Here is a 22,676-nt window from a genome sequence, read left to right on the forward strand (position 1 = left end):
AAGTTAAGTATCTTCTTTGAGGGCATGAACTATATCTTATACTCCATTCAGATTGGCTGTTAATTAAATAATAGCATTTATGTATGTGTGTGAATGCAGCCCCACCCCCACACATATACACATACATGTACAGGGTGGGAGCCTAGAACCAGTGTTTACTTGTTCATTTTGACCCTACTCTGAGGCATGTCCTTGTATACAGCCCTCCCATGAATGTCATTCTCAGTTTCTGATCCTGGCCTTTACTAATCCTATTACTTCTTTTCTGTCAACCTCTATCATCTCTTTTTTTGAACTCTACTTTTTATCTTAGTCCTGAACTCTTTATTCTACAACTGATCCAGGAGGAGCTGAAGTAGGGGGAAGATAGGATTTGGAGTTTGAAGATCTAGACCTCGGTTGGAGACTCTCTCCCACTTAGAGTAGTTCGATTAACTTGGAAAGTCAGAGGGCCCCAATTACTTCGTCTGTATTTTAGGAATGATTATACCAATCAGGTTGAGAATAAAATACGCATGAAACATTTTGCAAATAGCATAAAATATACTGTATTGCAATATTATTAAAATTAGCCCAAATAGCATTACTTCCCAGAGGCTTCATCACACCTGCCTCCCCGCCCCCCCCCCCCCCCATTCATACAAGAACTCACTGATTGCCCCAGGGCAGGTAAACCATTGCCTTCAATCCTTTTGCCCTTTTTTTTTAATTTTTTTTTTTTTTCAACGTTTATTTTTTTTTTTTATTTTTGGGACAGAGAGAGACAGAGCATGAACGGGGGAGGGACAGAGAGAGAGGGAGACACAGAATCGGAAACAGGCTCCAGGCTCCGAGCCATCAGCTCAGAGCCCGAATTCCTTTTGCCCTTTGAGTGCAGGAGGATCCTTGTCTTCTGTGACTTCTAAGGATAGGATTGTGGGAGAATCACTCCTCAGTTCCTCTCAGCAGCCAATCAATCAGAGGATATGAATTAGAACCTATGTCAGTCAGGGTGGTTTATGTCTATAACAATGAACTGCATTTCAACAAATTGGTAAATTGCTAGATCTCAATAAACAATTTTATTGAACAATTACTAAAGTGCAAGGTGCTGTGCTATTCTCTAGGGAATTTAAAAATGAGAAAAACACTATCTGGGAGCTTAGAATCTAACAAGAGAGACATACAGGTTTGCAAATTAGTATAATATATGTCATGCTAAAAAAACCCTATATTTATAAACAGATTCAACTCAGATTGTGTGCTGTCAGTATTGAGTCTATGACAATCTATAGAAAGACATGTTTGAATATCTTTTCTTCTTTGCAAGGTCATATTCTTTCCAATAGGAAATCTAGGTTTGCCTTCACATCAACTATTTGTGTTTTTTTGTTTTTTTTTTTTCCTTTGCAAGGTCACATTCTTTCCAATAGGAAATCTAGGTTTACCTTCACATTAACTACTTTTTTTCCTTTGCAAGGTCACATTCTTTCCAATAGGAAATCTAGGTTTGCCTTCATATCAACTATTTGTGCTTTATTGTTGTTTTTAATGCTTGGGCTTTGGGTACCTATTCTATATCTTGACTCCACACCCCCTCCAGCTACTGCCCCAAGTTTATATCTCAGTTCACAGCAAAACTTCTTGAAGGTGCTGTCTTTACTTTCTTACCTCCTATTCTCTCTTTAAGTCGCCCTCAATAAAACCTCTGCATCTACTGCTCCACTGAACTTGCTCTTGCCAAGTCACCAGGCAGTCCATCTTATCAAATCCAAATGCTTATTAGACCTTATCTCTACTGTTTAGCAACATTCAACACCATTTATGTCACTCTTCTTGAAAGCCTCTTTGATTTCTGTGAAGTGGGCACTTTCCTAGTTTTCTTCCTACTTTTGTGGGGACTTCTCTGCAATTATCTTTCCTGCCTCCTCCTCTGATCAACTTCCAAGTTTGGGCAACCCCATGCACAGTCCTTATCTCCAGTTTCCTCCCAGATAATTTCATCTAATCCCTTCAGCTTTGAATGGCACCTATGTGCAAATGACTCTCAAATCTCTATCTCCAGCCCCGATTTCTCTCTAGAAGACCAACTGCCAATTTGACATTTCCCCTTGGATGCCGAAAAGGTATCCCAAAGTCATATGCCAAAAACAGACCCCTTGAACCAAGCTGAGATGCTTCTTATTAGTCTTCTCTAGTTCAGAAAATGGATTTCCTATGAATCAGTTGTTCAAGAAGAAAACTCAGGCAGTATATGAATTGAATATCATGTCTGATCCATCATTAAATTATGCCAATTCTGCTTCCAGAGGATATCTCAAATCTATCTAATTCTCAGCTCTGAAAAGTGATGTAATCTGGTAGCAATGTGTTAGTTCAAATAAAGGCAAATACATAATTTTAAAAAATCTATCTAATTCTCAATTCATACTGTGATCGCCCTAGTCCAAGGCATCATCATCTCTCCTCTGACTTAATGCAATACTTCCTACTTAGTCTCGCTGTTTCTATTCTTACTCTCCTATAATATATTCATTCAGAATGAACTTAAAAATATTAATATTACTAAATCTCAATCGTTACGTAAGCTTCTTTTTAATATTCTGTGTAATGAAGTAGGAAGTACACATAAAGCACTATACAGAATGAACTTTTTCAAAAGTATAAATCAGATCAGATGATTTCCCCACTTAAAACTTTCTTCCGATGATTTCCCTTACATTTGGAATAAAAACAAAATCATATCCTGGCCTACCAACCCCTACATAATCACTACAACCTCATTTGCTACCACTCTTCTCTCTCATACACTCTGCTAGATATTTTTGCCTTCTTTCTGTTTCTCAAACACAAGTATTTCCCCCACTCAGAACCCAGCAGGATTCTGAACTAGAGTCTCCCAATCTTTTCAATTTCTAAATAGAGGAGTGTCTGGGCGCCTGGGTGGCTCAGTCGGTTAAGCGTCTGATTTCGGCTCAGGTCATGATCTCATGGTTTGTGAGTTCGAGCCCTGCGTTGGGCTCTGTGCTGACAGCACAGAGCCTGGAGCCTGTTCTGGATTCTGTCTCCCTTTCTCTCTGCCCTTCCCCCACTCACACTCTGTCTCTGTCTCTCTCAAAAATAAATAAACATTAAAAAAAAAAATTAAATAGAGGAGTGTCCCAGGGCTCAGGCCTCAGACTATCTCACTTTTCCATCAACAAGTTCCAAAGCCCTGCTTTCTCCTTTAACACAAGACTCCTATATACAACTGCCTACTTGACAACTCCATTCAGATGCCTAATAACCATATAAACTATAACATGCTCAAATATGAACACATGGTACCTCCTCTCCATTTCCCCATACGTTCCCCCCCCACCCAGTCTTGCCCATCTCAGTGAGTGACAACACATTTCCACCAATAACTTAGGCTTTAATTTCTCTTTCTCTCAAAGCTCATGCCAGTCCATGAGCAAATATTTAGGCCCTACTTTCAAAATACATCAGGAATATAACTCCTTTTTGCCTTTTCCTCCATTGCCACTCCAGGCCAAGCCAATATGACTGCCTCAACTATTGCAATAGGCTCTTTCTGATCTCTCTGCTTCCACTCAAACTCTTACACTCTGATCACTCTGCACAGAGCAGAAGAGTCATCTCTTTAAAACAGCATCCAGATTACAACAACCCCAAGGATGGCCCTGCAGCGTTGCCCATATCATTCAGATAAGCCCAAAGTCCTTTCCTTGGCCCAAAGGATCTGTCCCCAGACCACATCATTATCTACTTGATATTCTCTTATCTCTTACCTTTCCACCTTTTTAAATTCGGCTCTAGTCTCACTCAGCTTCTTTCAAACTTTTCTCATTCAGCTCCAGCCACACCACCCTCCTAGCCTTTGCTAGTTACAGACTGTCAGATATCCATAAGGTTTGCCCTGGCTTCTTTACAGATCTGTTCAGATATGTTACAGTCCTTTTAGAAGAGAGATTTTTCCTGCTAACCTTATATAAAATTGCACTCTTTTCTATCTACTCTCTTACCTTTATTGTTCACATTAATATGTGCTTATGTGCCACATACCATTCTAAAAAATTTACATGTAAACCTCCCATCACCCTGTAGATAACTACCCCTGTTTTGTAGATGAAGAAACAGAGGTACACAGAACCAAATAACTTGTGCTAAGGTCCCAAAGCTAGTAAGTGCTGGAGCTGAGATTTGAACCTAGGCTGTCTGGCTAAAAGCATGTGCTTTTAGTATTGCACTATTTTGCCTCTTTATAGCCCAGTCACCACCATATTCGTTTATTAGTTCTCACTCTTCCCACTTATTTCAGGTGTTGCTGCATAACCAACCATCCCAAAACTTAGTGGTTAAAAGAAACAATTTCTTATTTTTTTGTGAATTTGGGCCAGGAATTCGGGCAGGGCTTGAATAGGCTGTTCTGCTCCACTTGCCACTGGCTGGTGTCACTCATCTGCATTCAGCCAGTAACTGGGCTGGCCTGGAAGGTCCCAGAAGGCTCCGCTCATATTTTGACACTATAATGCTCTTCCTCGTGGCCTATCTCTCCACATTGTCTCTTACCAACCTGTAATATAGTTGAAGCTTTTTTAGAGCATGGCAGCTGGCTTCTCAGAGGGGGATGTGGAAGCTGCCAGTTGTGTAAGGCCTTGATTCAGGAGTCTCAGAACTTCATTTCTGCCATATTCTGTTAGTTAAAAAAAAATATCACAAAACTAGCCCATATTCAGGTGAAGAGGAAATAGATTTCATCTCTTGACATCAACAGTGGCATTTGTCTACATGGAGGGAGGAATTAATCGCTGCTATCTCTAGAGACTATCTTCCACACTACCAGAGTGCAAGTTCCACTAGAGCGGAGATCCTTGTTTGTTTTGTTCATTATCATGCCTCTTTAGTGCCTAGAATAATGCCTGACACATAATAAGTGTGCAATAAATATTTAGTCTAAGAATTAAGGGACAGGTGAAAGAAAGTCTGAAAAGGTAAAGGAAAGGTCTGAAGGGGTAGGGGTAAAACCCAGAAGGAGTGTGTCCCAGAAATCAAGGAGGAAATGAGGGAAAGGAAGACTGAAAATTATATACTTCTTTTCACATTTAGAAGTTTTTTAAATAAGTAAAAAGTATATTCAAACCACATTTGTAACGTTACAAACTCAAACAGTGAAATATGCCATAGAGTGAAGAGTGAGTTTTCCTCCCACCTTTGTTCCTAATTCTCCTTTCCAGTGTCAGTAACCTTTTAATGTATCCCTTCAGAGCTCATATACGCTTATAGAAAGAAAAGGATATATACCTTTGTCTCTCAAACACACACACCTAACACACAATTGGTGGACTACAATAAACATGACTCAGCATTTACCTTTTTTTAATCTTAACAACCTAACTTCCAGACCATTCCATATCAATACATATAGATTACTCTTTCTTTTAAATAGCCGCAGAGTGGCTCCATTCTGAGACTGTATCACTAGATTCCAAAATTAGGAGGTGACTACTGGTTTCAGTAGGTCTGAAAAAGTAGAGATTGCAGACTGAGATGAGGAAGATTGGAAGGTTAGAAGGTAAAGGGAGAAAAGTAGGTTGCAAACAAAAGAAGGACAGAAGAAAAAGACATTAAAAATGTGATAGGTAGGAACAGGCTTATACAGTGAGAAATAAGAGTAATAAGAGAGGGGTGCCTGGGTGGTTCAGTCAGCTGAGCTACCTTGATTTCAGCTCAGGTCATGATCCCAGGGTGGTGGGATAGAGCATGGAGCCGGCTTAAGATTCTTTCTCTCTCTCTCTCTCTCTCCCTCTGCCCCCTCCCCTGCTGGCATGCTCTCTCTAAAATTTAAAAAAAAAAAAAAAAAGAGTGGTAAGAAAACCAGAGAGTGAAAATATAAAAAAAGGAAAAAAAGAAAAGAAAATATACAAAAAGGAAGGGATAAGTAATGGGGCAAGATCTCTAAGGGGATTGGAAGGGATCCTGAATTCAGGTGGAGGGATACATCTTGACAGGACAGAATGTCTCTTCTAAAGAGAAAGAGGGAGAAGGAAAGGAAGGTAAGGGCTGTAGGTAGGTTTTGTAACAGTGGTTGGTGGGGCTTAGGGAAGTTCATCCCTAGTAGTCTCAATTTCCTCGGAAACGTAGGAGACGGTTTTTAAATTATTTTTAAAACTGTTTGCCAAAGGGGGTGGGTGGGTAGAGCTCAGATAGCATTGTGGGGGGTCGGGAATGGAAGGCAAAGGGAAAAGAAGAAATTCCTAGTAGCGATGTGTTAAGGATTTGTTTAGGTTTAGCAAGATTGCTGGGCTACAGGGAAATCCCTACTGAAGTTGAACACCTTTGGTTTGCAGTGCTGCCAATTCTCAGGGTTACGTTGTTTTCAGCCCTGGTACAAGAGTGGACAAGGTTGTCTAAATTGTTGCAGACTAACGATTTTGCGGGTGGGTGGAGGATCAAGGAAGCAACTGAGTTGAGGGTGAACGTGATCGACCCATTTATGCAGGAACTTCAGAAGGTGACTGCATTATCCGTCGCTGATGGTCTGAATACAGGTTTGCAGGCCCAGCGATGGCACTCTGCCTAACAGCAGAGTTCGTACCCACTGCATACCAAGGGTGGCAAGCTCCGGAAAATCTTTCTGAGGGGACTTGCCAGCTGCGAGCTGAGTCGGGGTGGGGCTGTGGCTACGACAAGCAAACTGTCGTGAAACTGTGTGCTGAGCACGCAAACAAGTTTTACTCAGACTGTACACTGGGAACCCTGTGGGGAATCATAAAAGATACCAATTCATTGCCTCCTAGCCCACTTCACCCTTCGGGGCTGCAACCAAGTAAATAACAGTGTGGACGCCGCGTGGCGATGACGTCATCTGTAGTGGCGGAAACAACTACTGTTAGTGTATAGTCCATGGAAGCAGTTTGAAAATATTTTCACATTTTCCCTGTAAAGAGTAGCAAACTTATCATCTGACTTTTGCCGTTTGAAGTGGCAGCAAAATGTCTGCAGCTCCCAATCACGCTCATCACCACCTGTTACCATGGAAGCGGTCGGGTAGTTAGGACCCGACGACTGCGTGTTACATCATCGCCCAAGCGCTTTTAAGGACTGGTGGCTCCGCCCTGTCCTAAGGGAGGGGCAGTACTCCTGAGGGCTTTACCCACAGTGCCTAAGGCCTCTTGGCTAATTTTGATCGCTATCAGACGCCGTCGGCGTCTAACCCTACCTATTTTTCAGCGGCAATCCCCGAGCACCTTCACCCAAGCTAGCCGCCCTGCAACCCCGCCCTTTCACGGAGGCCCCGCCCCTCGTGAATCAGCTGATCTCAGGGACCCGCTGGGTTGTGAAGCTCGCGCCGGATGCAGACTGGGGTGCTGCGGGTGGAGCGTCAGGTGAGCGAGCGTGAGTCCCCGCTCGGCCCTTGGCTTCGCAGGGCTGATAGGCCGGGCTGTCCTGTGTGCGGGAGGCCGGGGGTCCCAGAGAGAGGCGAAGGCGCAGGCCGAGGCCCGGGAGCGCCCTTGGTGACTCACAGAGACGGCGCCCGCGTCTTCCAAAAAGCCTGCGTCCGACCGACGGCGCCTGCCCGCCCAGGAGCACCCGTGGCGGCCCCTTGTCCCGGCCCCAGGTTCTCTCACTCGCCCCCCCACCTCCCTCCTCAGACGGGCGCCACTGCATTGGTCTCAGCGGCGCGAAAGTGTTTCACGACCCCCCCTTCCCGCTTCCACCCACGCTGCCTTCTTTACTCATTCATGAGGATTTATTGACTATCCACTCCAGACGCCTAGCAGGTACACCGGAATCCCTGGCCTCGAACCTCGGTGAGTGTCCCAGACGGGTTTGCTCCAGGATGCAGATCTCGGTGAGGGGTGGACCTAGGGTTTCCGTGGCTCGAGAGGGCGGTTGCAGAAAATGAAAATGACTCTGATATTAAAAATTAGTAGTTTAAGCAAGTCCTTTGGCGTGTCAAGTGAACCATCAGAGGGTGAGAAGTTCTTTGAAGGAACGAAAGCAGGAAAGTAACATAGGGTCTCATTAGGAAGTTGTACTGACGCTGGTGTTGGTCTTTTGGGTAATAGGGCTACTTTAGAGACAAGCAGCTATAGGTTGGCAGAAGTGTTGTACTCCTGCTTAGGGCTTTGATAATGAGGGAAGAAGAAAAACACACTGGCTGAAGCGGCATATTCAAGAACAGTATTCTCTCTAGTTTAGGAGGGAAAAGGAAATAACTGTTAAACACAAACGCAGATCCTTAGTCTATTGCCTTTTAGATTTGTTCGTGGCCGTAAATGCTCTTTAAGGATTTAAAGAATAAAATTGTGTGATGTGTGTTTATTCTGAACAGGTATCAAAATTCAGTAAGGTTATTGGCCCAGTTTTTCCCCCAGTTTATCATAAATATGAATGATTTGGAGTGACCACTTGACCTTTGAGTTAATGAGTTAACTAAGCAATTTAAAGCAGTAAAAATTTGGCTTTTACAGTAAATTGCAGTATTTTAATCTCAATAATATAAGCATAGTGGTTAAGATCCTAGGCTTTGGATATGGGCATACCTGACATCATATCCACTTATATCTTTGATTTGGGGAAAGTTACTTCTCTGTATCATTTTCTTTAATTCTAAATTGAGAATTAAGGTACCTTCCTCATAATAGCATCTCTACGTTTAATGGTCCGTGTATATCTGTTAGAGTGTCTGGCACTGGTAAATATTCAGTACATAATTACCTATTTTTATAATAATTTCTTCTTCCACTATTTCATGACCCACACTGGCTCACTTTCTTCTAAGTGGGAAAGAGCACAGAATATTTTTAGAGAAAAACTATAATTCACTTTTTATTTTTTAATTTATTTTATTATTTATTTATTGTTTGTTTTTAAATGTTTGTTTATTTTTGAGAGAGGGAGAGAGAGAGGGAGAGAGAAAGGGAGGGGCAGAGAGACAGGGAGACAAAGGATCAGAAGCAGGCTCTGTGCTGACAGCAGCAAGCCCTATGTGGGGCTCAAACTCATTAACCCTGAGATCATGACCTGAGCTGAAGTTGGACACTTAACTGACTGAGCCACCCAGGCGCTCCTATAATTCAGTTTTTAATTCAAGGGATGGTTTCCAGATAATTTTATGACACATTGACTTATAGTTACAGAAAATACGATTTCTGGTTGCTCTGTATAACTTTGGTATTCAGTAAGGGTATTTTAATGTGGAGGAGATGCTTTTGAAATCTATACCTAGTTTAAATTTGTTACTTAGGGGGCGCCTGGGTGGCTCAGTCAGTTAAGAGTCTGACTTTGGCTCAGGTCGTGATTTCTCGGTTTGTGGGTTCGAGCCCCGCGTCGGGCTCTGTGCTGGCAGCTCAGAGCCTGGATCCTGCTTTGGATTCTGTGTCTCCCTCTTTCTCTGCCCCTCCCCTGCTCACACTCTCTCTGTCTCTCAAAAATAAATAAACATTTAAAAAAAGTAAATTTATTAGTTTGCAAACTATAACTAGTATTGGCATATTCAAGGTTCATAGTTGTAGCAAGAATAATTCAAAGGTGTTTGACAGTATTAACATTTGAAAAGATAATGATCAAGAAAATAAAGTACCAAATGGGTTCATTTTGGTGGTGGTGGGAGGTAGGGTTCAGTTGCATCATGCAAGCCTCTTGTTTCTTAAGTAGATGCAAGCAATGTGAACTGGAATCCCTTCTGCCCAGATTGCAGCCTTTCAAAATTTAGGTTATCATTTGAGACATCTTTGGTCATTTTGACTGTTAAAGACACGAGTGTGTTAAAAACTTCACCAAGACATGATTTCAGTTTCGTGTGGGTAGGTGGAAAGAGTACTATTAAACTACTTTTTTTATTAAAAAACATGGGTTTGATGCAGTATTGCTGCATCCATTCCAAAGGAGTTTCCAAAGAATATTTCTGACTTGTAAAAACCTTCTATAATCCTGTATTAACATGACACTAGGTAAGGTATGAGTTAAAAAAAAAAAAACAAAAAACAACCACAAAGGAAGGTAAAGAGTGGTGATTATTGAGATGGTGTAAAAGAAGGCCTGTTTTTGTGTAGTATGAGGTTGAACCCCTTTCTCAGACACTCAGAGGAGTGCTGTGAGGATTTTAATGACTTTTAGATCATTTAGCCCTTTTTATAATTTTGTGGAATTAAACCTTGCACATAGTCCAACTGTATGAGAGATTTTTCTGGTAGAGCTTTTTGGTTTTTTTTTTAAGCAATTTTTTTTCTTGTCACTCTTCTCCATTGATCACCAGATGATTCAGTCATCAGTGATAAGAAAGTAGTAGATTTTGTAGGATATCAGTCCTTAAGAAAATACACCAGGGTAACCACAAATAAAATAGTAACAAATTCTGGCATGGTTCTTTTTAGTGTTGCATTTATTTTCCTATACCAATCTCTTACTCATTCCTCTGTGTATGTCATAGTGCTGTCTTTACCTTATGTCTTGATGTTTCTTGCATCACACAATTGGTAGATAAGCTGAACAGTTGGTAAAGTAGCTGAACTAATTGATCCAAGTGGGTAGAACAAAAATATTTAAATTAGTCAGGTAATTACTCCTTGTTTGGGCTCTTGTAAAGTTATTCTTTAATGTATTAAAGACTTTTTTTTTTTTTGAAGGAAACATATAGTTCTCTCAACTCATGAGAAAAAGACTGGGTCTGTTTCATAGAATTTCACTTGGCTGCCAGTGAATTATGTTCAAAGAGATCAACTTTAGTCTCATTAATTCCACAAATTATTCAACTCATGCTTCCCTTATTACATATTTAAACTATAAAAATTATTAAATACAAAGATTTTTTTCTTCTGAGTCATCATGCATTTCTTTGTTTCACATGAACTCCCTATTAGGAAGGTGGGGGTTAGACCCAATAATGGCATCTGGGTGGGTAACTTTCATTCCAGGGTTCTTCCACAACTTAAATTTTTGTTGAGCTGAATTCTTAACTAAACTTAGGACAATTGCCCAAGCAAATATGTAACAAAGATGATAATAGCAGCTCTTAAAATAGCAATAAAGTAAAATAATCCAGCTGCACTTTAGTGGGAAAGGGATAAACTGTGGTTTATTAATACAATGAAATACTATCCCTTAGTAAAAATGATGTATACTTATTAATGTGGATATATCACAAGTGTATAATAGTGAAGAAGCAAGTTGCTAAAGGATGTATATGATATGCATTTATGTAGTTTTTTTTTTCTTTTTTCTTTTTTTTTTAAGTTTATTTTTGTGAGAGAACATGTGCATGCTCGCATGCGCTGGAAGTGGGGGGTGGGGGAGAGAGGGGGAGAGAGAGAGAGAGGGAGAGAGAGAGAGAGAGAGAGAGAGAAAGGAAGAAAGAATCCTAAGCAGGCTCCACACTGTCAGCACAGAGCCCAACTCTGGTCCTATTCTCAGGAACCAACCATGAGATCATGACCCCAGCTGAAATCAAGAGTCAGATGCTCAACAACTGAGCCACTCAGGCACCTGGCATTTATGTAGTTTTAAAACAGTATAGCTTACATTGGTATATATTGATACATATGTATCTAATGAAAGTACATGAAAGTATAAGACCGTATATGGAAATGAGACACATTAAGTTTAGGAATAGTGGCTAACTCTGGGAGATAGGTTTGGGTGGTGCTCTTTCAGAAATCTGTGTAACTTTTCCTTCTATTTTAAAAACAGCTGAAGCATTTTGAATATAAAAATACGTTAATATATGTTAAAACTGAGTGATGGGTAGGTACATGGATTTGCTCATTTTTTTACAGATTTGTGTATGATTTACAGTTTGTACCATCCCTGGACTGGTGGCCAGTTTTTGTAAATAAAGTTTTATTGGAACACACACACACACACACACACACACACACACACACACAGTTTGTGAAACTAGCACTTGAAAAATTTTAATTTAAATTCTATATAATTAAAGAGAAATTTTGTAAAAATACAGTTTTTATTGGGGTACCTGTATGGCTCAGTTGGTTAAGAGTCCAGCTCTTGGTTTTGGCTCAAGTCATGATCTCACGGTTCGTGAGATCAATCCCTGTGTCCAGCTCTGCGCTGATAGCACAGAGCCTGCTTGGGATTCTCCTTCTCTCTCTGCCCCTTACCCCCTCAAATAAATAAAACATTTTTTAAAAATACAGTTTTTATGTGTAATTAGGGCTTTCTTCCAGTATGTTTTATTTTACTTTTTAGTCTCAAAGTAGTTGACTCTGGAAAAAATAATTCTTTTCTTTCTGCAATAGGGAAAGAATGTGTCAGTGTAGTTCCACCGTGTAAAGCTTTTCTAAGGAGAGAAGACCAATTATTTAGTCAATTTTATTTTCCTGTTTGACTTGTGCCCCTGGGAAAATGCTTTTCTTAAGATGAGGAATACTGCTTCTTATAAGGCTGCAGAGGAATTTAAATTCTAGAGACTCTTGGGGAATGCAGGCATATACTGATCATGACCTCTGAAAGGATAGGGAAGCAGATTATATCATAAAACCCTAAAAGGAATTTGATCAGAGTGACTCAGATGCAAAATTACCACAGATATCATGTGGTCATTAACACTTTTTAAAGTTTGGGTTGGTTATATTTTATTACAATGTGGTAAAACTGATTTTATACTGTGAATGCGGTGTCTAGTTATTGCTCAAAGAAAATTAATTCTCTCTTTATAGGTATCAATAAGTAAACATGATGAGAATGCGTTAAATGGTTTGAGTAGTGAATAATAAATTTAATAGCCAGTTCCTAGTATAACCTCAGTGTTTAAACTTGTGAGTTAAAAATATTTCATTCCTGATCAAGAATACCTGTTGCTAGCTCTTTAAAAATAAGTGAAACCTATATCTCCAGAGCACTGTTTTTTGGCATGTATACTCCCTGTCAAGTTATGTGGCCTTGTGATTACCTTAAGCTCTAGATGTTATTGATTGATAAAATAAGCCAACATGCTTTGAACCGTGTTTCTGTAATATTGCCTTTTTTAGAAAAAATTGTGGCCATTTAAATGAAAGAACAGTGGCAAAATATTAAAGGAATAAACAATTTGTATCAGCAGTTATATTCTATCATATAATAACAGACACGAATTGTTGCAGTACCTGAGAATTTGAAATTCAATTCCTGGTATTTTTTTTTTTTTTCTAAATATAATTTATTGTCAAGTTAGCTAACATACAGTGTATACAGTTTGCTCTTGGTTTCGGGAGTAGATTCCCATGATTCATGGATTACATACAAAACCCAGTGCTCCTCCCAACAGGTGCCCTCCGCAATGGTCATCATCACCCATTTCCCCTCATCCCCGCCTCCCCTTCAACCCTCAGTTTGTTCTCTGTATTTAAGAGCCTCATATGTTTGCCTCCCTCTCTGTTTGAAACTATTTTTAACCCCTTCCCTTCTTCCATGGTCTTCTGTTAAGTTTCTCAAATTCCCCATATGAGTGAAAGCATATGGTATCTTTCTCTGACTTATTTCATTTAGCATAATACCCTTCAGTTCCATCCATGTTGTTGCAAATGGCAAGGTTTCATTCTTTCTCATTGCCAAGTAGTATTCCATTGTACATACAAACCACATCTTCTTCATCCATTCATCAGTTGATGGACATTTAGCTTCTTTCCATAATTTGGCTATTGTTGAAAGCACTGTGATAAGCATTGGGGTCCATGTGCCCCTATGAGTCAGCACTCCTGTATCCTTTGGATAAATTCCTAGTACTGCTATTACTGGGTCATAGGGTAGTTCTATTTTTAATTTTTTGAGGAACCTCCACACTGTTTTCCAGGGTGGCTGCCCCAGTTTGCATTCCCACCAACAGTGCACAAGGGTTCCCGTTTCTCCACATCCTTGCCAACATCTGTTGTTTCCTGAGTTGTTCATTTTAGCCACTGTGACTGGTGTGAGGTGGTATCTCAATATGGCTTTGATTTGTATATCCCTGATTCAATTCCTAGTATTGTACTACCCATCAAAATGTTTTATTTTATTTATCTGGAAAAATTTACCTTAAAAAAAATTTGCATTGGATACAAAATGGAGCTAGGTGGGCATCACTAGGCATTTATTTTACCAAGTTTAAACACAACCTCCCCCCGCCCCCATGGGTAATATCCATTTTAGAGGATTTTCACAATCAGTAGAGTGCAGTGTTAGTACTTTATAGGGTGAAAATAAGCAGGCCATAAAAAAGACTATGAATCTTAAGTGTCCCTGATGGCACCAAAAAGTGTCTCCATGTACTAAGGAGAAAGAGGCTGTTCATTCCTGGGTTATATAACATTTGTGAACTGACATGAAATAAAAGGATCTTAATTGTTAGGGAATACCATTAGCAAATTATGAGTTTCTACTGTGTAATTAGACACTTTACTTTTATGTATGATACTGACTTTTATTACAGGTACTGGAAATCTTCTACATCATTTGGAAACCCATGGATTGGAATTTAAGACAAAGTGCTATCTTTCACGGAGTACTCACTTAAATGTAGCCTGTTTGTACCTAGTGATTACTATGGATACGAGAATGTACCAATGAATAAGTCATAGTTTCTGACCTCTCAGGAGTTTATAATATATTTTAAATCAATGATTTTGGGGGGGGGGATTATTCCATTAGTAACAACATTATAGATAATAAGTACTTTCTAGGCTAGCCTACTGACTGACTTTATTCACTGCATTAACTTACTGGATTCTTGAACTCTGGGTCAGTATTTAAGGGGCTAGTCAGCTCCCATAGTGGTATCAGGCATTGCTTTCCAGTTAGGGCTGGGAGAGCTGGGTTTTGAAGTGGCCTCATCCTTTGGTGATTGGTTTGTCAAGGCTGCAGTGCAAGATGAGTGTTCCTCAACCTTCATTAGTGGATGGTAAAGGCTTTGATGGTAGTATATCCAGGAAGTAGCAGTTGTTGGTGTATAGATTAGTTGTAAGTCAGGTGTTTGAGTCAAAAGTTGCCTTGATCCATGTGTCAATATATTGACTGAGTCTCTAAAAGAAAATATTTATTCAACAATAACCATGTGTGCAATGCCATAGTGTCTTAAAAGTATTGTTTACTGCATCCACAAATGTAAACTGTGGTTTACTACATTTTAATAAAATGCAGCCAATTCAAACTTTAAAAAGAAAGTGTAAATGCATGAAATCTGTAGTAATTTTATTTTGCATTCAGTGTATGTCCAAGTTTCTTTCAGGGCATTATGATACAGTTTACCACTCTATTATTTATTGTCTTTCTATCTTAATGTCTTATTATTCTAATCTCCAAGTATCATTACTCTTGTAGTTACAGTTATTGCAATAGTTTTAATCAATATACCTATTTTAAACCAGTAAGTGAGATATGAGGATAAGACTGAAAGTGCTCAACTTTGCTGCTTTTTTTATGCTTTCAGGGTGCTGTCCATATAGAGAGCCATCATTCTTGTCAGAAAGACAGAACATGATAGCATGTAAACTCCTTAAGGACAGGAACTCCTTTATTTATGTGGGCCTAATCTATCTACAAATATTTATTGAGTACCAACAGTATTATACATCAGGACTATGTTAAGTAGCTGGGCTATCCTAGAGAATAAGATATTTTTGGCTTTCATAGAAATTTTAGACTGGCATACCTGGAACATAATAGATGAAAAAAATACATGTGGTGTTGTTGAAATTTTAGCATTTGAGAGTTAATATGCTTATGACTCATAAATTTATCTTTCACTAAATCATTAAGGGAAGAGGACTTTATCCAGAGAATAAAGTTTATTAGAGATGAATAAATAGAATCCTACATGATTTTAATTTTCTCTTTGCATTTGAGAGAATAGTCCACTAGCACATTTCTGTTCCACATTAATTTTTTTAAAATTTGTATTCTGCCTTGTTTCTAAAAGGATTTAATGCGGTATATGAAAATGTATAGTATGGCAAGATAAAATAAAGAAACGGAATGACTGGAGCCGGGAATGAGATTAGAATAGATAGCACACATATACTGGGAAGTCCTACTCACTTACACATGCTTTTTCTCTCAACACTGAATCTGTAATCCTGTCTGTATCTGTTAAATATATGTGTATCTATAATCTATATCTGTTTCCTTTCTTATTAAAATGTCAGCCCTTCCTCTTGTGAAAGATCAGTCCCAAAACGTGTTCTGGATGTCATCCTTTTCATTTTGTCCAGGACTTTGGTTCTGCCCTCTGTCCTCTTGAATCTGGGATTGGTGTCATTGTCAATGCAAACATGTTCAGCTGTCTCTCACCTCCCCAACCATACACATACAGGAAACACCCTTTATCTTCACATTCTTCTCCAGCTTCTGCTCTATTTCTGTCATTTCAACAGAGTTTTTCAAAAGAATTCTTTATATGAACTTAATTTTCTTGTTCTCACCCCCCATTTATAGTCAGCCTACTCCAATCTGGTTTTCAGTCCCCTGCCACCACTGAAACTTTGACCATGCTCAACAGTGATATCTGTGTTGGCATATCCACTGGACAGATTTTTGTTCTTAACCTGAGACCCCAGCTGCATTGACCTAATCGACCAGGCCTTCCTCCTGGAAACACTCTCCTTTGCTTTTATGTGCCCACAGACTCATGCTTCTTCCACCTTTCAGATCACTTCTCACTCAGTTGTCATTGCTAGTTCCTCATCCTATCCAATCTGTAGATGCAGAAGCTCCTTACAGGTTGGTCCTGTCCCTTTCCTTTCTCCTATTACACACCCAGTGATGTTGTTATCCATTGCTTTGATTTCACATATTATCTATATGCCTTCCCAAGTTTATATCAATAGCTGAGACCTTTTTTCTGAACTCCATACTCACATATTCAGCTGCTCTTCATAGGTACTCTAGTATTTCTCACTGCCATCTTGAACATAAAAAAAAAACTTCTTCAGACTCCTATCTTTTTTACTTTTCCCGTTTTGGCAAATGATACCGCCAACACACAGTTGTTCAAGGCAGAACCTAGAAATCATTTTTGATACCTCCTTCTCCTTTATCCTCCACTTACGTCTAATATATTACCAAGTCGTAGTTGTTCTAGGACAAAGGACCTCTCATTTGTTTACTGTTTTCTCTTTTACCAAGTTGGCAGCCTTTTATGAAATTAAAAGCGCTCAGGCTTCCTTCTTCCAGTGAGAAGATGAGCCAGGTGAGTGTTTGCAGGCAGGCTACTCCCTGCAAAATTAATCTGGGCACTATATGCAAGTATGTTTACCATAAAATAGACTTAAAACTTTTGAGACAAATGTAAATCATCACCATTAGAATACATAGTTAAAGCACTTATAGAAGGTCTTGTAAGCAACGCAGCTTTCCAGTATACTCTTCAAGATGAAGTTGATGTTAAAAGTACATAAAAGAAACTAAAGGAAGTATAAAATAGTTAAAAGTTGCGGACTCTCACCAAAAATGATAGTTGTTTTAGATTACAGGTTTCTAGTGGCACCTGGGTGACCTCAGTCAGTTAAGTGTCTGGCTCTGGATTTCAGCTCAGGTCATGATCTCGCAGTTCGTGAGTTTGAGCCCCACGTGGGGCTCTGTGCTGACAGCTCAGACCCTGGAGCCTGCTTCAGGATTCCGTGTCTCCCTTTCTCTCTACTCTTCCCCTGTTCGTACTCTGTCTCTCTCTCAAGAATAAATAAACATTAAAAAAAATTTTAAATGAATCTGGTTTTGTAGTGTAATTCATAGAACTTAATAGCTGGAGGGAATGCTAGAGTCTCTTTTGCTCATTTTACAGGTGACTTTGATCTCTGGAAAGGCTGTGCAAGGCAAAAGAGGACCCTGGATTTTTGACTGTACAACACACAGTTTCTTTTTTTTTTAATGTTTATTTACTTTTTGAGAGCGAGCGAGCGAGAGAAACAGAGTGTGAGCGGGGGAGGGGCAGAGAGAGAGAGGGAGACAGAATCTGAAACAGGCTCCAGGCTCTGCACTATCAGCACAGAGCCTAATGCAGGGCTTGAACCCACGACCCATGAGATCATGACCTGAGCTGAAGTCGGACACTTAACTGACTGAACCACCCAGGCGCCCAAACACAGAGCTGGTTTAATATAATAAAGACCTATGAAGGAAAGTTACTATAATAGAAAAGTAGCAGAGTTTAGGGATTCTGTTCCTCAAAGGAATGTAGAATGAGAACCTTAAAATTCACATGGTAAGATATATCCCCAGAAGAAGCCCCATGATTAGACAATTTTGTAACGATTAAAAATGTGAAGCAATGAAAGAGGATACAAAAATCTAAATGCGATTTGAATGCTTGAGGCAAATCTTAAAGATTTCCTGGATTGGGGATCATAAAAATATTAGAAAAACAAAAATTTTGGGTTTACTTTCTCTATATGGATACACAGTTGAGAAAGAATGTTAGATTAAATAGAGTTGGTAAATGCCACTAAATGCCATTAAATATAAATTTAAGTATGTAAGGTAAAACTTTATAACATAAGCTTCCCACATTTATCTGCAATATTTTTTTTAGTTATGTTTCCTTAGCAGTCATTTCTTTTTCCCTTTGCTGTCTTTGAGACTTAGGCAGACCTGTCTTCTTGTAAGTCAAACATAATAAATACCATTAAAACAAAGTGAGATAGATTTATAAATACTAATCTAGGAAGATGTGTACAAAATAGTATATTGGCTAGCTTTCTGTTTATTTAACAAATTGCTACTAATCTAGTGGCTTAAAATAACACAGACTTATTATTTTGCAACTCCTTAGGTTAAAAGTGTAACACCAGTCTTGCTGGGCTAAAATCAAGGTGTCAGCAGGGCTGCTTTCTTTTCTGGGGGCTCATGGAGAGAATCTGTTTCCTTGCCTTTTCCAGCTTCTAGAGGCCACCCCCATTCTTTGGCTTATGCTCCCCACCTTCCCTTCTTCAAAGCCAGCAGTGAAGAATCTCTGACATGTTTCCTTCATCAACTCTCTTTCTCTCTCTCTTTCTCCTTTTGTCTCCCTCTTCCACTTTTAAGGATGTTTGTGATAACCACGCAGATAACCAGGGTAATCTCCCTCTCTTAAGGTCAGCTGATTAGCAACCTTAATTCCCCTTTGCCCTTAACCTAACTTATTCACAGGTCTGGGCATTAGGATGTGGACATCTTTGGGAGCCATTATTCTGTAGCATATATAGTATTTATATTGTCTAGTATTTATAGTTATTTACTATAATGAAAGTTTCAGAACAGTTTCTGTGGTTTTAATTCCATTTGGATTTGAAAAAAATGTGTGGTGGTAAAAAAAAAATATGGCATAAGATGAAAACCACATTAAGAAATCTTTGTATTCAAAAAATGTGGCACTAAAAGAGGAAAAAGGTTGACTGTTTTATTCACTTCGCTAAAAGGTTCTCAACATTTTTGATTGTCAGGTAGTAGGATAAAATCCACTTTACATCCAGTGAATCAGTGATGGGAGGCAAAGTGTGCTTGTGCACTTCCACACCCTCCCAGAGGAGTTCTCTGCTTTTTACCTGGTACTGTTTAACTTTAATCAAGGGAGCAGTTAGTTACTCCTTGATCTCTGACAGATAAGCACAGGTTAGATCTGTCTTCAGAATTTCTCTGTAAACCGTGAACTGTACATTTTAGTAAAAGCTAATCATCATCACACACAAGGCATAGTACCACTTAATCATCATATTTATTAAATTAATAGCATTTATTAAATCTATTCAGGTACATGTTCTGTTTACATGGTACCCTTCATCCAACTTTGAATGATTCACCATCTTTCTAAAATAAGCATTAGGTAGAGAGTAATTTCCTCCAGATATACAGATGGTAAACGGTAAGAATTCACAGGCAACCTGGAGTAAACAGATGGCTCTTACATCACTCCTGCTGGTGTGGGCTGTTTTCAGACTACAGTGACCATGCCATATCCTTTGCAGAAAAACCATACATTTGGCCCGAGTATTTTTATGGTTCTCACAAATAAAACATCATTGCCTATATTTTCATGATTTTTTTGGTGCCCTTAAAAATGTGAATTTTTAGTTGAATGCTTTGAGCATTTTTGTCTGCTTGTTTATTTTCTGTCTCTTCATTAAACAATGAGTTTCTAAACTGATGGGTCATGATATTCGTGCCATAATTTTCATATAGCTCTTTACTATTAAATGGCGGATTTTGAAACAGCTATTTTATTTTTTTAATTAATTAATTTATTTTGATAGAGAGCAAACAAAGGTGGGGTAGAGAGAGAGGGAGAGTGAGAGAATCTCAAGCAGGCTCTGCACCACCAGTGCAGAGCCCCATGTGGGGCTTGAACTCATGAACCTTGAGATCATGACCTGACCTGAAATTAGGAGTTAGATGCTTGAGCGACTAAGCCACCCAGGTGCCCCTGAAACATATTTTAAAATCCAAATTTCTTTCTTCCAGCCCTTTGGACTGTGGTTTTGAATGGAGGTTGATATGTGGAAAATACTGCTAGTTCCAATAAATAGAAAAGATACTAATTTTAATGGTGTGATTTTTTGTGTGTGTGTGTGTGCATTGCTGAAAAATGTAAATTAAAACTACCTGAGTCTGAAACATTACTGAAGAGATTTTAGAAATTCTTTCCCAATTGGTATTGACATGTTCATGTGTTCCAGAAGCATTTTAAAAGTAACCTTAATGTATATGAAATGAATATTTAACACTGAGTTTTCAGATTGAACTTCCTTCTTTATACTAAAAGCCAAAACCTGTTGCCTGACAAAGTACATCTTAATCGTAGGTAGTCTTTTCTTCCTTTGACATTATATTTGGTGGTCAATAGGCATTTTTATAAGCTCAGTGGGCAGGCTCAGTCTAGATATTCAACTTTGGCAGGCGGGATATGAAATAGTTGAAATAGTTTCACTGCATATTTATTGCCCAGTGAATGTGCACTTGTTAGAGGGCTGTCCTTTTTTTTTTTTTTTTTTTTTTTAAATCTGAGAAATGAAGTAGCAAAATATTCTTTCATTGCTCTTTGTGCTTACCTGTATTTTGCCATTTAGGTCTTTATATGCCTTTTGCAAAAAAGAAATGATTTGGTGATGGAGTGCTGCTGCCCCTGACCGATGGACTCAAAGAAGAGAAGGTAAAACCATTTTTTCCTTCTCCCTTATCCTTCTAGGAAAACGCAAACGATTCTACATATGTGTAGCTTCTCTTCAGTTTAATTTCTTGTTCGTGGTTAATAAGTAGGAATAGTGACATTTGTGTTGATTGGTAAAGAGAGAAAGATACTAAAATAAAGCTGATTAATGATCAGCTTTGTTGCTAGTTTCTTATGCTTATAAAAAGACACGAGGTGTCTTCATCATCTTAAAGCTTTTGAAGCCATTTTTTCCCACAATTTTAGATCTTCAGACAAAGCCTTATTAATTTTAATCATCTTCTATCCCTAGAAAACTAGTCATGGATGATATTTAAAAAGGAGGATTAAGTTTGCAGCTTTCCTTTCATAAAACCATGGTTATGCCTAATCATAATTTAGAGGAATATTACCTAGCAAAAATAGAGAAATCCCTAGGTATTATAAAATAAATAAAACCACAAAAGTTTCTGTGCCTCATTAAAAAATTGGCACTAGTGTTCTAGAAAAAAAGAAAATGAAAAAGTATCATCAGTGGCAAGACAGGGAAACTTGGTGTAAAGGAAATGTAGGGTATTTTATTACGCCTCTTTCTTAGAAGGGGAGGCAATTATAGTATGGTTGTTATTATGAAGTTGTGTGTTTTATGTTCTTTGCACTAGAGTCATCACATGGATAGAATTCTTTGGCTAAAACATGAGTAAAGCACGCAGAGTTTTACTGTTGCTGGTATAAATTTGATTCTTAAAAATTCAAATAGCAATTATAGAGCTTACTCAGTGTAACGTAAAATATGGATCACTGTTCCTTCTTACCAGATACTTTTTAGTACATTAAAAACTAAAATTTTAAAATAAGACTCCAACTTGGGACATGCTGTAACTTTACTATCTAAACAAGGACTTAATATATTGAGAAGTTAGAATCTTTAAATTTTGTGCTATTAAATCTAAAACTTCAAAAAATAGCCCAGATTTTGTTTGCTCCTTAGATACAGTTAAGTAATTTGTGGGTTTAGATTGTCCTCAAGCGTTTTATGTAAACAGTTGTTTTATTTCTGCCCCTGTGTCCTAAGCAAAGCATTAAATAGTTGCTAAACCATCTGACCCAGTCACCTGTGCTGGTAAAAGGTACAGATCTAATGAAATATCCCCCCAAAATACAGTTTTAATTACAGGAACAATTAAGTGGTTTTTCTTAATGTTTGTAGCTCAGTAGAGGCAGAAGGATCCAAAGAAAGAGGCCTGGTCCATGTCTGGCAGGCAGGATCCTGTTCTTTAGCACCAGAGAGATTGCCAGGCTGGGGAGGAAAGACTGTTCTTCAAGCAGCCCTGGGAGTGAAACATGGAGTTCTTCTGACTGAAGGTATTGAAAAGTGTGGCTTAACAAATTCTAACTGAAATGCTAACAATACCTGGGTGTGTAAGGGAGTTACTGGACAATACCTGGGTCAGGTAAGGGAGTTACTGGATACCAGGAATTCTTAATGAAGTTCGTTGGGGCTTAGACGTTTTTTGTTTTCAAAACATGTCCTTACTTCCTTTATCAGAAATCAGAGTAGTTCTTAAATTTGAGATACATTGTAACTAGAATAAAAGGGAGAATT

General features: G+C 38.8%; 1 protein-coding gene across 7 annotated transcripts in view; it reads left to right on the forward strand.

Annotated features, from left to right (window-relative positions):
• The first annotated feature begins 7,159 nt into the window (after positions 1–7,159).
• Positions 7,160–22,676, forward strand: part of ALS2 (alsin Rho guanine nucleotide exchange factor ALS2) — a 71,574-nt gene continuing 56,057 nt past the window's right edge. The window contains exons 1-4 of one of the 7 annotated variants that reach the window (XM_078451007.2): positions 7,170–7,367; positions 7,635–7,793; positions 20,991–21,073; positions 22,281–22,435. In XM_078451007.2, coding sequence (XP_078307133.1) covers positions 21,054–21,073; positions 22,281–22,435 — 175 coding nt within the window. In that variant the 5' untranslated portion in view covers positions 7,170–7,367; positions 7,635–7,793; positions 20,991–21,053. Of the gene's footprint in view, positions 7,794–20,990; positions 21,074–22,280; positions 22,436–22,676 lie in introns of all 7 variants that reach the window. The other 6 variants (XM_078451008.2, XM_060622966.3, XM_060622962.3 and 3 more) reach the window with 6 other exon arrangements.

This window comes from Panthera onca, chromosome C1, assembly GCF_046562875.1.
Source record: "Panthera onca isolate mPanOnc1 chromosome C1, mPanOnc1 haplotype 2, whole genome shotgun sequence".
NCBI lineage: Eukaryota > Metazoa > Chordata > Mammalia > Carnivora > Felidae > Panthera > Panthera onca.